General features: G+C 32.4%; 2 protein-coding genes across 2 annotated transcripts; both read right to left on the reverse strand.

The window, feature by feature from the left end:
* Positions 1-2821: 2821 nt before the first annotated feature.
* an-0895 (juvenile hormone binding protein an-0895) lies at positions 2822-10967 on the reverse strand. The gene is made up of 5 exons (NM_001043479.3): positions 10874-10967; positions 9692-9929; positions 7059-7189; positions 5593-5742; positions 2822-3033 (listed from the first exon to the last, which is right to left on the reverse strand). Exons 1-5 carry the CDS (start codon positions 10932-10934, stop codon positions 2882-2884), a joined length of 732 nt encoding a protein of 243 aa, NP_001036944.1. The 5' UTR covers positions 10935-10967; the 3' UTR covers positions 2822-2881.
* Positions 10968-14866: 3899 nt separating this feature from the next.
* fmxg11J9 (odorant binding protein LOC100301495) lies at positions 14867-18124 on the reverse strand. The gene is given in 5 exon segments (NM_001160191.1): positions 14867-15199; positions 15753-15911; positions 16442-16593; positions 17471-17696; positions 18058-18124. Coding segments are annotated over 5 exon segments (780 nt in total). The 3' UTR covers positions 14867-15023.
* Positions 18125-19712: the final 1588 nt, after the last annotated feature.

The raw sequence follows: 19712 nt of genomic DNA on the forward strand, positions 1-19712 counted from the left end.
TAATCACTCACCATCAGGTGGGCCGTATGCTCGTCTGCCTACAAGGGCAATAAAAAAAAAGTTAAACAAGCAATATTTAAAACAGGAATTAAGTGTATCTATCATCAAGCTATCATGACATCATCATGACATGATCAAAAAGCCTTGTATATTATAATAAAAGTTCTTAACAACAGCACTCAGACCAACAGCCAGAAAATCTTCTCTTTTTGATCTTTTCTTAGTCGATCTTTATGCTAACCCCTATGTGGCAAATGCAGTCTTTATCCCTCATTAAGGCACCATCAATTGCGACGTAAAATGAAAATGGAGATACTATCGTAATCCTTAATTAAGGATTAGCATGAGGATTTTAGTAGCTACAAGTGATCTTCACATTCATAGACGGATCGATCGAAGAAAGAAAGTCCTCTAGCTTACACAAAGCTCAAGTTCTGCTTATTTTCTTTTTCAAAACATTTTATCACTGGTTTTAGGACTAAATGTAAGTCTAGGCCTCTATTTTGTTAGTGTAGCTACATCTATACATATAAATAAAATTGGAGTGTCTGTTTGTAATATTGAAACGACCGCTTTATACTACATGCATATTATTATGAATATATTATTATTATACACCAAAATAACATTTTTTACAATTTTTGTCTGTCTGTCTGTTTGTTCCGGCTAATCTCTGGAACGGCTGGACCGATTTTGACAAGAGTTTTATTGATAGGTAGCTGGTTATATAATGAGTAACTTAGGCTACTTTTTTTAGACTAACTTTGCTCAGCGGCGTCACCCACGGTACGATAATAACCGCGGGTAACATCGCGGGACTCAGCTATCAATAATAAAATTTAATGTTTCCGAAACTGAGCGAGGGCGAGTCGCTAGTTTTTGAATAACATTCAACTCAAAACGTTTAAGTAATTTTTGGTCATTAGACAAAACACTTCTCTAATAATTCATGAATACGTGGTAAGCCGGTAATCAGATATCGAGTTAGTAATTAGTGAACGAAGGTTCCCGAGGTATTTCACTTCTGACCCGCAAGGTTTTAATTAAAACCGTACGGGGTCAATTAAAATTTAAGGATTAAGTACATGGACCTTTGCTATGTCAGAATTGTACGGAAAAAGTTCGAATATTCATTTTAATAATTTTCGTACATCGTAAGTGTAAAATAAAGTCGATGGCTTTAGAAAAAAGAAACAGTGTGTAACATACAAAAAAACCTTATTGACGTTTGAAATAACATATAGTCGATACTGTATTCTTTAGTATTATATTTATTTATTTACATATTTCAAGTTCTTGAGTTTGTTCACCGCGGCTATTAAGTAAAAACGAGACTCCTTTTCTTTGAGTAAAGTCAAGGAATATATCTAATAGGCTTATTACACTTGGCTGAATTCAGACGACTGAATTCTGTCGCTACTACAGTCAAGTGTAATAGCATTAAGTAAGTTAGTCTACTGAATTCAGTAGCAAGGATGGTTTCTGATTGACTGAATCATTTAGAACCCTAATTAGAAACGCATTTAGGAAGGTGTAATCGCATTTAGTTACTGAATAGTTTCATTCAGTCGTCCTATAGCTCTCCGTGCGTAAGGACTTTTTAATTTGTTTTTTGCTTCCGAATAAAAAGTATTAATTTCGGTCGTCTTTATTTAATGTGCCAGACATTTATAAATAGCCCGACATGTTTCAGGGATAGTTTTTGTCATCAGGGGCTGGGTTTGAAGAACTAAATTTTTAATCTTGATACGAATTTCCTGTTGCAAGAAATCTTAATGTTACAACCAATCTTTCTTTTGGAATTAAACTATCGTAGGATTAGATATGTAATAGTTATATAATAGATATATAATAGACTATCGTAGGGTAGTATCCTGCTTTTGAATAAATGGTGTCATAAGGTTTAATATTAGGTCAAACGAGATCGAATCCATTTATAGATAAATTTTGAAGTCTGTTGGTTCTAAATCACTCATAATGTTCATATTTGCTAGCATTCCGCACAGCAATTTCTTCACAGCAATTTCTTCACCAATATTCTTTTTTTTTTTTGAGAAATTGAAGCAAGAAACAAAAACAAAATGTGTAAAACAAAAAAAAAACAATTTTGATGTTGTCTAGACAATACTGGAGCTATCCTCTTACGCACACAACACGTCTTACTTCGTCGCATTTAAACTGACAATTGATTCAGTAACTGAATTTAGAACAGCGTAATCAGAAGCTTCTAAATTTGCTTCTGAATTCAGTCGACTAAATTCAGCCAAATGTAATAAGTCTTTAACACGACACGCATTCAACTGGTTCATAGCAATAAGGCTTACAAATTACATAAACATTACGGAGCGTTACACGATAATTAACTTTAATTACTTCAAGGTAGCAGATGCATTTGAAACCTTGATGCAATGAGTCATATAGGAACACAATATATTATAGATAGGAAGAAGAAGAAGATTAATGATGACAGGTAATCATGTTCACGGACATGACCTCTATGAGAACGATGTCTGTAATTTTTATGTTTATGTTATTACTGTTCGAATTTTAAAATTAATATTTATCTAAAGTAAGCTACTAAGCCTCTGACATTTTATCGTTTTTCGGTTCAGTTAATCTAATTAATGAAGCAATGGTAAAAGGGTCAGAACATAACAATATAATTTAGGGACACATTACCGTCCAAAGTGAATTATGTATGAAAAGTATCATTTATCATACCGTAGCTAGCTCCTAAAGGAAGTTTGGTAGCAAGTATGTTAGTTAAAATCTGTTTAAAATCATTTTATTCTTCAGTGGATTATGAATTAAAAAAAAAGCAGTTCAAAAATATCTGTTTATTATAATGTACAAAATTAAATAGATTCTACTTATAAATATTTTATTCGGGCATTAATTCGTCAAACGATACTTGTTCGAGTAAAATTCCTAAGTTTTCTACAACAGCCTTCATGAGTGATCCGCAGATTGTTGGTCCAACTTCGTCTACGATTTGTTGTGATAAGCCGTTGAGTATTTTGTTTATTTGTTCACCTGTAGAGGAAAAACTGCAGTTTTATCAGTTAATCGGAAATAAAATTACTTACTAAACCTTTTCTTACATTTAGAGATCTTTGGCTGGGGTTAAACTATTATAAAAATTAAAGATATCATAACGTGAGTGCTAACTTCTATTCTGAAACATTAAGTCGATGACTCAGTTTTCATGATCGGGATATCTGAACTTTGGCATAACGCTATATTTTACCCGCGACTTCATTTACGTAAAAAGTGAAAATATTTTTGAATAATAGAATACTAAGGTGCTATTTATGGTACCAAACCGCGCTTTTTAATCGACTTCAAAAGAGGAGGCTATCAATTATTCAACCACATGTTTTTATCTATGTATGTTCACCGATTTCTCGAGAATGCTTGAACCGATTCTAATAATTCACTTTCCTATTTTTTGTTCAAAGGGGTAGAAATCCACAAAAACCTATAATTTTCAAAGCCTATCTTGAAGTAATTTGGGTGTTTCTTGTTATTGTTCTTAATCTGTTCCGCCGCGCACCGGCCGGCCGGCGCCTTGTACATCAATATTATGCGCTTGATCATTATTTGGCTGCATTGTTATTTTAAAACTTCGATATCTTCTCATACTCGTTAAAATACTCATAGCGAAATACTCATTAAAATCAAGTGTGGGTAAATTTCATTAAAATTAAATACTTGTAATGAATAACGTATTTATTTGGATAGGGATTAATATCATGTTTATAAAAACAGCTTCACAAATATGCTTTATTTTAGGTCAAATTTGGTTAGCATAAAAACGTTATAGTGAGCCAAACTTTAAATATAGACATATGCTGTCGCGGCCCTGTTAGTTAAAACTTTTAAAGGGGAACAATACTGTCATGCATTATTTTAGCGAAACTTTAACCGTTTCTGCAGCGCACGCTGTGGAAGCTTTCAAAAGGGAAAAAACCCCGATTTTGAAACATTCTTTATTGTTGCTCTTATCTTAGCGTGACGTTATATAGCTTATAGTCTTCCTCAAAAAATGGGCTATCTAACACTGAAAAAATTTTTCAAATCGGACCAGTAGTGCCTGAGATTAGCGCGTTCAAACAAACAAACTCTTCAGCTTTATAATATTAGTATAGATTTCGTTATACCCTGTGGTACTTACTAATATTATTATAGTCATAGTCAAAGTCACGAATGAGACGAACAATGAAGTTATATATAAATCCTTGACTAATTCTCAATTGTAAAATAGTATTCGGTAGTATTATAACGATTAATTTTTAATTTCCTTGAACTTTGGATTTATTATAATAGTTATACTTACTAGTTTGGTGATATAAGACAAAGATTTATCATGTCCGCACATTCACAGCTTACTTTCTAAAATGAAATCTAGCATGTTCTTTCAAACAGAAATCAGTTTTGAACGGCAATTTTCTGTCGCTTAAGCTCATTTCGGAATACGATAGAATCGCAATATGGAAGACAATTAACATTGTGAAATGCTCGTTGTTTGTTCGACTAAAGACCAATAATAGATGAACAGCAACGAACATTCCACCGAAACTCGCAGCCAACAAACACGTCATTTATCGAGAACCGGCGACTTCGCTGTCATAAATTGTTCTATTTTACTGTTATCGGTTCTCGAAACGCTCCAGGCGGCACAATCAATCATAGAATGTAGGCTTTTTATTTAGAAAATAGAGCCAACACTAAATTCATATAGTATTAGGCCATTTCAATTTCGCGCTATCATAGATAATTTTACAACAAAACATTCTTGGTCACACTATCCTGCAGGTTATTTGAAAAATAAAATAAAGATACATCGATTATAGCCGACTGAGCAAATAAACGAATGAAATAATTAATAAATAAATCGGTAACAAATCACACGGTCATCTAACCTCAAAATAGGTGCTTAAATGTATAAAATTAAATATAAATATGATAGAAATTAGTCCCATGCGCTGGTCCGATCAGATTAAGACGACTTTGGAATCCAGCATCAATGTCGCTATCCACTGCGCGGAGGACAGAAGTGAATGGAAGAACATAGTCCTGACAAAAGTGCTCAGTAAAGGTCACGACCCTCAGAACTGAGGAATACGACGCACGGAGGATGATAGAAATAAAAGAAAATTCAGACGCATACCAAACAAATCTATTAACCCAGAATGGAAACCGAGCCCACGACTCTTGGCCTAACGTTTGCAAGTGACTACTAAGCCACGAGGCTATTCACAACATAAATAATATGGAAATATAATATAATTTTATTCATGTAATAATGGCTTTGATTTGTTGATCAAAAGATTAAATTCGGGTACGCTTACGTCAATGTTCTTACAAACCTTACTAATTATCTTTACTAATTAAATTACTAAAAAAAAAACGAAAAAAACAATGTTTTTAGTTAGAATAAAATATCATTACGTGAAATACTAAATTGTATGCCTTCAGAGCTTGATAAAACAGCTACATTAAGACCAAATTTTTTTAACAAAATTGAATGTTTTTTGCTTCAAAATAAGATGATTTCGTTTCTTTTTTAGTCGGTATTAAGCCACAACTTACCTAAGTTTTTGTCATTCAGTAAGTTTTCCAAGCGAAACACAGCCTTTTCTACCTCATATTCAACGTCGTGGTTGAAAATTTTCCAGTGAACTTTACCGTCTGCATCTTCAATATCCTCGTAATAAAAGTTAATGTTAAGCAAAGTGTTTTCTGAAATATAAAAAGGATTGAACTTGCCAATATAAATACAAATAATGTCCTGGACTATATTTATTAACTAAACCACCAAATCTACCGTGTAGTACTCAATACAATGCCTACTAAAGTTAATATTATAACTTTTAATAGACACAAAACAATATTTAAACATCCAACTAAAAAACTTTTGAATTTAACGAAATTAAGTTCCATGAGGAAATAAAAAGTTAGTACATGATCGAATACCTACGTATTTTAATACATAATCGAATACCTACTCATGATGTAGAAGATATACAGAAATACAGAATAAGTCGAGGCAGCACGCTTCGTTTACATAATAATCTATGGTATGCCTAAGAACTGTAGTCACTACGTAGCCTTTTTTAAGCCACTAATACTCTGCTATTCGATTTGTGAAATCAATCGTGGTATTACTTTAAAGGATATTATTGGGATGCTTCCAATACATATTCACTCTAATATTGACAATGGCGCGACGCACATGCTATATTATATCTCAATTTATTTAAAAACGCCAATCTGCATATTGAAATTAGAAAAAAAATTCACGATTAGTGGTGGCAGAGCGCTTATTAATGTAAGCCTGGGTACTTGTCACAATTCTGATCTCATTCTGCCGTGAAGAAGACCTGCGTTCTATTTTTAAGGTAAAACAGCGGCTTGAAAACACATCTAAAACTTGAAAATGATTTCTCAACATAGGCACCATTGACATTGCGATATCTACGGAGTTTAGTAGCCACTTTTTACCGTCAGTTATGCCACTACTATAGAGCAAAAACAATAAAGGTCAAAGATCTGAGTAGCAACATATTTGCAGTCTCACATCAAATGCATCAAAATTGTACACCTTAAGACTGTAATTAAAATAATTAGTTGCGAGACCGGAGAGCATCATTTTAGCAACTACCGCACAGTTAATATGTCTATCGCTTAGCCTATGAGTTAATTTGTTTGTTCCTCCCTATGCTGATAGCCTTGAGAGGCTATATATGCGTTATCGAACGAGTAGGTGAGCTCGCGAGGCTCAAACCTGGGGAAGTTGCTAAAACTGACCCTAGCAAGAGCAGTGCTTCACGGAATCTACCACAGGATCGCAAACGCGACCCACTGAGAAGATCCGGCGAGAAACTCAGTGGACTGTGTCTGTTGGTTAGTTTACATGCCGATCCCATCGTCGCAAGCGACGGCTTCGACGAAAACAATGACCGGTGCTTGAGGTACCTAAAAGCATCGAAATGACGTGTTTTGGGAGGATGAGTTAATATTTTATACTAATAACAAACATCATCATTGCTACTTACTTAGCTTAATGAACGAATCCCCACTCGATTTAATGGGAATGACTAATATTCGCCCGCTTAAGTCGTACGTGTTATTTACATCCAAATTGACGAGGGCTTGGGCAGCTATAATTTTCTTGTCCATGTCGAATCTAAAAAAAGTTATTACCAAAATGTGATGGTCGAAAAATTACGAATTATTATTTAAAAAAAAATTATTGATAGGAATAAGTAGCTTCCGAGGCCAAACCGAAAAGAAACTACTTTCAGTATTGATTTACTAAACTGGATAACTCCTCAATGATATGGGTGTATTAAACGATGCGACTATGCCGGTGTGTAAATCCTAAAAAAAATTACTAATATGTATTACCAAATGTCTAAAGAAATATCTTTTTATTATGCATTGATTTAATGCGCTTAAATAGATCACGCTTACAATTCAGAAATTACATAAGAATAATAATCATCTTCCTTATTTTCGCCACGGGTAGTCCTACATTTAATTTGGAAGGATGGAACGGCCGTCAAACAATTCAATTGAAACTTCATGTCCCAAAGTGGCTAGCATTCACATTGTCATATTAAGGTTTTCCAATAACACCTAAAATCTTATTAATCGTGAGGTCATTCACCCATATTCCCAATAAAATAAAGGAAAACAGATTTTGTGAAACTGCGATATTAAGCAAATACCGGTGGTGGCGGATATAAAGGAGAATACCTGACCAAGAAAGATGCCGAAGACCAGGCAAAGTGGAGGAGTTTAAGTAGGAAAGCAGACCCTAGCCCTAGACCGGGAAAATGTTAGGAAGAAGAAGCCTGGTGGCGGTGGTATCTTATGCTCAGTCATAACCCCGAATCCCACAGGTTTGCTCAATTATAATTGTATTGGGTGCAATCCGCAAACTCATGCGAATATATTTTTCATAAGGGCTTCAATTCACTCTGTTGAAATATATTAAAAACGGGCTTGTCAGGATTTATTCAAAGCGAATAGTGCTTTCGACATCTTCACTAAACGTACTTTTGTTGAAACGCTCGCCGATCAAAGCAAATCATGTGAAAATTGTATTGACCGATCATGCGTAACCATCAGCTCCATACAATTCTGATGTTTTCAATGAAAACATCGACTGGACAAAGCGAAGGTTTTTCACACCATTACTCCCTTTGTTCTCGAGGAAACAGCCGCCGTACCCAATTATTTTGGCCTAAGTTAAGGCTCCTTTATAAAATTAAGCGTAATTAAAAGGCCAGAGCTAATTGTCTGTAACGTGACATCATTAGTCGGAATATTATTGTTATAATTGATTAAATTAATCTGGACTGTCAAATAGACTTTTATTTTCAGTTATCAAATTTTTATTTTTATTTTTTATAAATTTTTTATTTTATTAAATTTAGTGTAAGTTTTAAACTATACTAGTAGTCCCCAGTATCGAAATTCGACAATATTTAATTAAAATTATAAGTTTGAACATTATAATGGTTCTATTCTCGAAGACTAATAAACTTCTATAATCACAGATTTCACCAAGACTACACTATAGACAAATAATATTAAAGACAAACAATATTAATTTCTTTTCAATTTGACCACAGACTTTAAACAATAACAAAAGTTTGACAATAAACACGGAGAGATATGTATGTTGTGTTAAATACATGGTAGTGTATGTAATGTTTTTTAATTAATAAATAATTAGTAAAAATATTAACATTTTGCACTCCATTTCTAGTTATCTATAAGTGTGGGAAATTTCATACTCCTCCGTCCGCGCAATTTTCGTAAAAAGGGGTACAAAGTTTTTGCTTGTATTAACATATAGATAATTGTATTTCTTTAAGTAATTTGAAATTTAATATATGATTGTTTGAAAATGCAACTAATTCATGTGATAGTAAATAATTAATTGTATATTCGATTTTTCATAACGATATTACATTTATAGCGCCAATGTTGGCATTAACTTTATTTTTTTATTCATCAAAATTTTAAATTATTCCGTATTATCATTGCGAGAGCACATTCTACATTTTCGGAGTAACGTATAACGAGGAATAATAATCTTGTTTGAATAATTTGAATCGGGTATATTCAAGAGGAATCGTATTCTCATTTAACTCGGAAACAAATTTTGTGTCTTTATACAGTATATTGTTTAGTCGCATTGTGGTCGAATAATTTAACTCGTATCAACGCAGTTAGCTCGCCGCAAACTTTGTAATTAGTTTTACCCATTTGAATAGATACCTGGTCGAAGTCTGTTACAATATTACATTGATATCACTAGATATTCATGTAAAGCAAAAAGCTATTCAGATGGCAATAAATTTCTAGCACGTGAAACTTTTGTTTAATACCTTTTATCTAAAATGTTTAAGTATCCCAATGTTTATTTAATATCTATGAATGCCATTAAATATTATACTTTACGTTCTCCCAATGATAGAAATTCGGCCATAATCTTGACGAATATACGTGATAAGTTAGATTCATTATAATTATCTCTAAATTTTTCACTATTGTATTTGTTATTGATATTTTGGAAAAATCCATACTCTTTAAAAAATAAATTGATACTAAAGTTCATCTAATGATGTTTACATTTTGTTGTCTTTGCCTATTTATATAAAAATGTTATACTTACTTTAAGTTCTGTAATGTTAAAGACGATAATCCCGTAAAATAATTGTCCTTGAACACAACTTTGAAACCGTTTCGATTAGGGACATAAACCACCATGTTCTCCACGTACAGAGGGTCCAGGGGTGGTAAACCTCTTTCAGGATCGCCCAGTGAAAACTGGTGAACTGAGTTCCGTGCTGATTTTAATGCGCAATCATTTAAATTCGGATCTTTTCTCGAACACGAACTTATATAGGACGCTGAAATTTATCGCAATAAATATATTAAATTAATGTCTCTCCCTCTCTTCGGTCGGTCCCTCACTGCTGAGGATCGTGACAGCGTTCGATTCCATCAACCAGCTGTCTCCATCGATCCCGTTTTGTAGCTTGGTGGAGTGCGTCGCTGACAGGTATCCCCAGTTCCTCCACTATTTGGTCCGACCATCGTTTGGGACCTCTACCCCTAGGCCTTTTACCCTCTATTTAAATTAATGTCACGATGAAAATAAATCATTGAAGTAAATTATAAAATTATAAAAGAGGTGAATAAACTGTTATACTAAGAAAAACAATTAAACAGTTTTAAAAAGTAATTATTCATATTTTAAGCTGTTGAAATATTCTTATAAAATTAGAGTTATAAAATCGAATGTTCATAAAATATGTGCAACTTCAGAAATATAATACTTAAAGTTATATAATGAATGTTTTTAATGCTTACTATAGTTTGGAATGGCTATATCAAATGAGATTATTTATTTTTTTAAATCTATTGTATCACAATCCACTTCTTCGCACAGAACCGAACCTCAGAAATCCGAAAACACCGGATATCAAACTATATTTAACAAACTATACGGGATGCATTTTTGAATTTAAAAATTTAATTAAATAGTCGATACAGAATTATAATCTAACTACAAAAACTATTTTTGCATTAAATGAATCCAGCCTCATTATACCTTTGATTTCGAGACATTAAATATTGAATTAATTTATAATTAAAGTAAAACACCATAATAATCAGACGGTAAGCAGCCTACGAGGTAGACCAACAACCGTCTAAAGGTCGTGGGAGTCTGCTGGATACGGACTGCGCAGGACCGGTCGTTGTGGCGAACCTTGGAGGACCCCTGTGTCTACCAGTGGACGTCTGTGGGCTGATGAAGAATTAAACTTTAGATATTAAATATTTTACTCACGCAGCCCCAAACCGACGACAGACTCGTATAGCCCAAGAACTAAAAACAGACCGGTCCACATTTCTGTTTGATCTCGTGAAATACGCGTTACTGCATCTCAAGATGTCGTTCAGCGCCTTATAAACAAACTATAAAAAAATTACATATCCTAAGCCCGTTCATTAGGGAATTGTACAACCGATAATTTTCTTTCAGCACGTTAATTTACACACGTGAGTAAACATCGTTAGTAGTTGCATTCTTTTATTGCTTTGTTCTGTGATCATTGCTGTTTATTTAAATATTTCACTAACAATAAAAGTAATGGATGTTGTAATTCATGAAAAAGTAGTCAGGATTTAATATTTGATTTCAAAATTATGACTTACAGAGCAGCGTTTTAATATTATATGATTTAGTTGAATGCAATAATGAGCATGTGAATTTATAAACGAGTTTTATGACGTCACTTCGTCCAATAAAATAACAAGCTATTGTTGCGCTAATATGCTACAAATATAATATGATACAAAGTAAATTTTTCACTTCTACTGATTTTACATATTTAAATTAAACCAGAAAATATCTGTGAGTACCTAAGAAACTTTTTTTTGCCAGCTTGTTCAATTTTAAATTATTATTTAAATACACCAGTAAATCTCTTACAAGCTGCAAGTCTCAAGTTGTCTTTTAAAATACGCGAATTGGTTCTACGTGCTTTATTCATTTCCTTAAATAAAATCTTTTCCATTTAGTCAATATTTTTTTGAATCCTTTCCTTCACTACTGTTAATCGCCTTTTGATTCGAATGAATTTGAAGTCGTCGTGGCCTAACGGATTAGACGTCTGGTGCATTTGTGTTGAGTGATGCACCGGTGCTCGAATCCCAGGCGGGTACCAATTTATTTTATTGCTTAGATGGGTGGACGAGCTCACCCACCTGGTGTTAAGTGGTTACCGGAGCCCATAGATATCTATCTACAACGTAATTGCGCCACCCACCTTGAGTTATAAGTTCTAAGGTCTCAGTATAGTTACAATGGCTGTCCCACCCTTCAAACCGAAAGGAATTACTGCTTCACAACAGAAATAGGCAGGACAGTGGTTCCTACCCGTGCGGACTCACAAGAGGTCCTACCACCAGTATAGTTTAACTGCATATCTTTACTTTATGATATCGCAGTAATTGATTTTCCTTTTTAACCCTACGTGATTTTAATATCATCAGAATACTTTACAAATACTTTTCTTTAGAATACTTACAAATTTAACAAAATAATAATATGTATTATTAAAGATAAAACAAAAACTATTGGTCAGATCTTGATAAATGGGACCACATGTAAAGCATCAGATTTCTAATATATATTTATATACTATGAAATTTTAATGAATTATAATGAAATTAAATTATTTATATAGGTATAGTAAATTTTTTTAAAGTCTATACTTTAATTATGGTCAAGCTGTATGTATTTTATGTAGTCGATATAACCTAAAGGTTAGGACGACGAACGTTCTCATATTGACCTTGTCGATTGACTCAGATTGTCCAAATTCCGCAAGCAGGTACCAATTTATAAGGTTCGCGAATGACCTCTTATTATTACCTCAATAGGTACACGACCTCACAGCCTGCCTGGTTTTTATCACAACATGAATATTACCACTCACATTGGACGAGAGGTCTGTGTATGAATTTTATTGTTTAAGGGTTGTCTCATCCTTCAAACCGACAGTCAGACTCACTTAATATCATGTTACTCGTGATCTTGTTCACCTAATCAGCACAAAAAATAAAAACTTTGTAAGCTTTTAGGTGTTTCGTTGGTTTTTATTTTGTATAGTTTCAAATTAAGGAAAAGCTTAAAAATAATATACCTTTTGCTATTATATAAATAAAGCAATAATGTCACTTTTTCTGTTTTAACAATCCTTGTAAATTTAACCTATTCTATAAAATAAAAATAAAGTATTAACTGAATTTACCCATAGCTAAAGGTTGCAATATTTCAGATTTTTTTAATGTATGACGTAGTTTTCACTTGAAGAATATATTATTTTTGGTTATGTTTGGTATTTTTTCTCAATTATGCAAATCTTCTGATAAACTGTCATACATTGCTTTAAATTTCGGATACTGTGCCTTCAGATTCAAAGACAGGATGCTTCTTGGTGAAAATGCATAGAATAGTGATACCCTCCTGATGATTTTCACACGAATAAATTGACGAAGGGGCGTACTTCTAAAAGTAGAGAGACAAAATATGTCTGCAATATCTAATATATAAAATTCTCGTGTCACAATGTTCGTTCCCATACTCCTCCGAAACCGCTTGACCGATTCTCATGAAATTTTTTATGCATATTCAGTAAGCCTGAGAATCGGCTACTATCTATTTTTGATACCCCTAAGTGATAAGGGTTGTCCACTCCTAACATATTTTTTTTTATTTGGACTTTTTTTTTTGTTATAATGAGGTATTATGTGGTTGAATAAGGTTTTGTTATTTTTATTATATATTCCCTCATCGTTCACAGCACTACATACCTCTTTCACTCATTTACCACATCCTTACACACTTACAATAAGTTAGTTTTTTTTTTACACTAGAAATTCCCTAGAAATCTTATATATGGCAAAACAATGTTTGCCGAGTCAGCTAGTAAGATATAAAAAAATGTACGCCTCGTGAATACTATGAAATGACTCTTACATTGAGAGGATTTTCTCAGATAGCATATTCAACATTTCTCACCAGACAAAGGTTAGGTTACAAAGACATTTTTCAGGAAAATCTTCCCACATTGTATTCAGAGTCCACTTGACATAGGACGTACATGAAAAGCGACGCAAATCAAAAATGTTCGCGACAATATATCACGAGGAAATGTAAATAAAAACATTAATACAAATAGTGTAATGCATTTTTGATATATTATAACTAATGAAATCAAATCTTATTGGCATTAAATTATGACTCACTTTTGTTTGAATGATGTAACAAGCACATGATTGTGGACTTTATAGCCAGGAATCTTAGGCGGTCCTTATAAGAAAGTTGCTCGGTAGTATTTGTCTCGTTTTTTTGTATATATTTGTTTATTTGTATATTTATTGGCGAATAACACTGAGATTTCGTTTCGTACCTTACAAGTATCGCTAACTCTGAAAGATTCAAGCCAGTGAAAAATCTAAGTTTGATATTAACGAAATCTTTTTTATTACATAGCTTTGTGAAGGATTTCACGCCCCATATGCTTAGGTGGTTAACTGAGTACATAATCGCCATAAATTGATGTAAACACATCGCGAACAGGTACAAGTCTCAAATGAATTGTTAAAATTCTTTGTGTTCTCCTCCGTTCAGATCAAATCAGTATATTTGTAACATTTGGTATTCGATTTCTCGATGTTGGCACATGTTCTTGTTACGTACATCCACTAGTGGATCTGGGAAAAAAGTTCTAGTTTTCCAAAATTTTGTAAATTTAACATGTCGTGTCTCCTAATATTTAGCTTATATTCTTCATATTACTCGGATTCAGAATTTTTACTGCGTATTAATTAATAGAACAGTTTCCGGTAGATTGAAAAAACACAGATTGATGCAATACATACAATAAAGATGTTGAAATGAATGTCATTTTTTCTGGATAAAAAAGGACGAATGCCGATCTACCTGTTCTTTAGCGGTTAGCCAGGCTCCCGCTGCTATAGAACTCAACTTGAGACATAAGATAGAAGTCTCTATCATACTGAAGAGTGTACAGTTATCTTTTAATTGTTTCATGTTATAAATGGCGGGTGAAAACAACTTTTTTTATTGCCCTTGTAGGCAGACGAGCATACGGCCCACTTGATGGTGAATGGTTACCGTCGTCAATGGACTTCAGCAATGCTAGGGGCAGAGCCAAGCCGCTGCTTCTCAAGTTGTTGTATTTGTTGATAACTTTCAGTTCCCGGCAATATGACTAAAACTAAACAAAGCACATGCGAAACAAAACAAAAATGATATTTATTAACATTTATTTACAATACATTATTTAACAGCACACAATCAAATTAGGTATCTAATGTTCGTTTCTATTTAAATATAAATGGTGAATACTTTTTTTTTTATCTGCAACTCTATTGGTTATAATGCTCTGATAAGAAGTTCTGTAGTTTCAACTACTGACATAATTTTCCAAATCATCCACGATATAATTCTTAGTGGGAACGTTGCTGAAGAACTTCTGAGTAAAGTTGAAAACAAAATTCATAGCTTTCTCTACGAATTGCTTTCCGACCATATCCATTAAAATACGCCAGTTTTCGTTCATAAGCTTGACGATGGAAGCACCTAGAACAAAAAAATTATGCAAATTAGCTTAGAAGGAAAATATGCAGGTGTTTAAGAGTAGTAATGTGACGTAAGTAACTCGACAAGTAGTGATTACTCACTGTCAAAAAGATGTTTTACAGACTATTATAATTTACCTAACAACAAATATATCTAAAACTAGCGACCCGCCCTCGCTTCGCTTCGGAAACATTAAAACACACATGAAACCAAAAAAATAAAATATTTTTTTTTTTAAAAAGTAGCCTATGTTCATCAGGGACAATGTCGGCTTCTAATGGAAAAAGAATTTTTCAAATCGGTCCAGTAGTTTCGGAGCCTATTCGAAACAAACAAACAAACAAACAAACAAATCTTTCCTCTTTATAATATTAGTATAGATTACAAAACTGAGCTCAGCAAAACAGCTCTGTCTTAACCGTAAAAATAAACTTGTCTTCTTATAACACACACAAATTAGTGACTTGGCTGCGTTACGAATATTCTAACCATAAAACAATTATTTTAACTGTTATTGTATTATAATTTAAAAATTAAAATCAATAGTACTCACTTTGTTCTTTATTTCCGACGTAAAGGTTATCAGCTGCAAATACCATTTTACCTAAAACATCGTACGTGTATTTCATCTTGTCAATGCTGCTTTTAATGAATAAATCATCTCCTCGTTTTTCTACGGTGAAATCGAAATCAAATGCAACTTTGAACTTTTCTGGAAAAAAATTTTAAGATCAATTAAATTATAATTATTTCAAAGTTTGAAATTGGCTCATGTATAAAATTTCATGTTTTATATCGAAGTAAGTAAAGTAAGCTTTATCAATAAATTTCATAATAGAGAATAATTTGTTTTGTACTCTTCGTTTATGCTGACTGAATGAGTATGTAACGTCAAAGATTAATTTAACGTATGGTTAAACACAAAAACCACAAGTGTACAATATGCATAGTATATCGGCACTGCACTTTGGACCTTCATTTTTTTATTCGTATTTTAAGTATTCGTGTTAGCAATAATTACCGGAGAAATACTTTATGAACGGTTTAGTTAGTTGATCATTAAAAATATAAATGTTTGAGTTTTTGCGAATCTTTGTGATGTGAAGTTAGATATCAAAAAACAACTAACTAGTTTGTATAAAAACTGTCTTATTGACATTGCTTTGTAAATGTATTCTTCAATAGAAACACAGTTTTTCATTTCACTCGTGGAGCGCATTTTATTTATAAATGCTTACAAACCTATTTTCGCTTTTCCATTTCCATCACCATGGATATTATCTCCTCCTAAAAAGTTTTTAATAAGGGGACTCCCTGAGTAAACTGAGTAATGTCCTTTGATAGTTATATCACAGACTAGCTCGATACTTGCATGTAGATCGTCGAAATTGGCTCTAAAAGAAAATAAAACAACATTAAAATCAAGAATTGTTTAAACTCTAGATCTGAAAAGTGCAACACTATGTCTTAATAAAATGTCAATTAGGACCATCATTATATTTTTCAACCAAAAATTAATTGGCAACAGATGATGTTTGCATATTTTTACCATTTAATTTAGGACCGAATTCCATAGATCTTTTAGTTGATATCTTTTCATTACTAGGAATCAAGATAATTTAAAAAAGGTTGACATGGGCTAAGTTAGGGTACGACTTAAATTCCACAGTAACAATGAAATACATTTTTATTGTACTTATTCTGACAATTTAGATTACAAACTAAATTTATTATAATTTTTTTTTTTGCATTTTTATATTGTAATCAATATATTTTTTATTATAATACATAGATTGGCAGCCTTACGTATGGATTGTTTGGTATAACGATTACTGAAACTATAGATACCATAGGCTCTCTAGGTGATTCAATTCTTTTATTTATAATTGCATGATAATTTCGACCAGAAGTAAATATAATGAGCAATAATTAAACTAGTTGTAATAGTGTAGAAAATAAATTAAATCATAATTTATAATCAGTGACGGCTCAAAATTCTAATCCCTTTCGTGTAATGTTTAACAAAAAAAACAATACTATAGGTCATCAATAGCTAATTGTTAGTATTTGCCTAATGATCGGAATTAAAAAATATGTTCAATATTTGAAAACATGGACGTTTGTTAATAGATATAAAAAAATGTTATAAGAAAACCGACAGTATAAACGGAAAATGTTACTCAACGGTCTAGTCTACCTATTTATTTAGGTTATACAGGTCACATGTCACATAAAATTTAGATTGATATTTAATATTTTGAAAATACTTACTCAAATTTATTGACTGTGCAGTCTTTAACTCCCTTAGCTACTCCATCAACGAGGGTTATGTTCACTAGGTCGAGTATAGCTACATTGAAGCCTTTAAGTTGTATCGGATCTATTTGTGGTATATCAAGTTCAGGTATACCGGTTTTAGAGATCGACTTTAATACTGATTGGAGCAACTTTTTTTGGCAAACTGCATCGCTTTTGCCGCATTTTTGTAAGGTGTCAACTAAAAATTAAAGAGTCGTTAATAATTTATTGTAACTACTGTGTGGAGTAAGGTTTTGCAATATTCCATTATAAGTAGGTCATAGACTTTGCAGAAATAAAATACCAAACTAAATTACAACCAAGAAATGGTTAAATCCATTTAAATTCTACATTTATCATAAAGGATTACCATGATTTTTAACTTTAAAATTTTCATGAAATAATGACACAATTTGAATCCATAAAATATAAGAACATAAAATCAATAAAGTGGACGTTAACTCTTCCAATGCACAAAAATTTACTATATATGTAATATATTTAAACCACTAAAATTATAATTTAACTAAAATTTTGAATAAAGTTTGATCTTTACTCACCATAAGCCGAAGCACAAAAACAAATGGCAAACGCGCATAAAGTAAACAATATTTTGAAACCAACCATTTTCCCTGCTAATATGAACGAAATTTGGCACCAATGTAAAGCCGTGAATCAAGAGGCCAGCTTATATATAACTACCACAAAAAAAATCAAACACATGCGAAAAATACAAAAAAACTGAAACCGGTTTTGTGATAGACGTCATGGCTATATTATTTTATTGTTGTTGTAAAAAATTAAATTGTGTTATGGTAAAATAAAAGACAAAACCATGTTAGAAGGAAACCTATGGATTTCTAGTAATTATTTCGTTTTATATGTTGCTAAGATGGCACTGCGGTTTCAAACATATTATTTTTGTGGTAGAATGACCTTTTTTTTTACTTAACCTGAACATCTAACTAGTAAACCTAAACAATAATCATGTAAACCTTTTTCATTGCTAGATTTCGGGATGATGAGGCGTTACTACACGAATGCAACTATTATCAATGAGACGTGTCTTGAGACATGTCTAAGTCACGGTTGAATAGTGCAACGGCTTTTCCACCCTTTAAGCGCACGGTCATTGAGTGATTTTCATTACACCATGTTGTTCCTTCATCGTTAAAGTTATTGGTGAAGGTATTTACCTCTTATTGCTTACTAGTGTCCCAGACTTTTATTCTTCAGGTGTTTTCTCAGAATCTCATGTGATCATGACATACTAGGATATTTTCCTGGATAACACTAACAAATTTAGTATTAATCTTGATGTTGTATTACAAAATAGCTTGGGCAACTTCCAAATTTTGGGCAGCTTTTAATTGTTTTACACTACATTGCACCAGGGCTCACTTCACTAGTAATGGGTTACTTTGACTACTATTACTTCTATTACTTCTACTAAGAGTTTAGTATTTAACTTCTTAATTGAAAAACAACCGGACATATCCGCAGTAGTGAGCTAGTGAATGAAATATGCGCAAACACAAATATCTACAAGGATATTATTGAACTGTGCCATTTGATTTATTTCAATCAACTTTATTGCAATTCAGTATAATGCTAAGGAAATCAGTTATTCAATAGTCCGAAATAATATCCGGAACTTTATATGATACGGAACTTTGACATCAGCAGAAATTATTACTTATCTCTTTAATTCAAAGCGTTCATCATAGAAATGTTTAGACAACAAGAATAGATATAGCGCTCGCTCCTGGCCTTTTCATTTTTCATTATTATTATTATTATTTTTTATTGTATTTTTTGACTTGTTTTTTCCTTTATAGTTTGTTTCGCCGGTTCTTCTCAGGACTGTGGCTTTTTTTGGAACCGGTGGTAGAGTTAACATTGTTATTTGTATTTTGACATTCAACAAGTGTCATACTGACATCTAAGTTGAAATAAATGATTTTGAATTTGAATTTGAATTTGAATTTGATATGTTGCGAAGCTACTTCATTCATTCATTATTTAATTTAGTGTTTTTACTACTGTTTCAAAAAACAAAGGCAACCACTATTTATTAATTTTAAAATGTATAATACTATTAAAGAGTTAATAGGACCGTGAAATTGCTCCTTTACGATATCGTATATACATATATGTATATAAATTTAACGACATAAATGCTGGTAATAAAAATTTACATCTGGATGAGCAATTT

The sequence above is a fragment of the Bombyx mori genome, chromosome 23 (assembly GCF_030269925.1).
Source record: "Bombyx mori chromosome 23, ASM3026992v2".
NCBI lineage: Eukaryota > Metazoa > Arthropoda > Insecta > Lepidoptera > Bombycidae > Bombyx > Bombyx mori.

Coding starts and splice junctions, on each gene's coding strand:
- an-0895 (NM_001043479.3), bottom strand. CDS start 10,934: ATGTGGACCGGTCTGTTTTTAGTTCTTGGGCTATACGAGTCTGTCGTC. Junction 9,930..10,873: donor TGTCGTCGGTTTGGGGCTGC/GTGAGTAAAATA, acceptor GATAAATTTCAG/CGTCCTATATAAGTTCGTGT. Junction 7,190..9,691: donor TTAACATTACAGAACTTAAA/GTAAGTATAACA, acceptor AACTTTTTTTAG/ATTCGACATGGACAAGAAAA.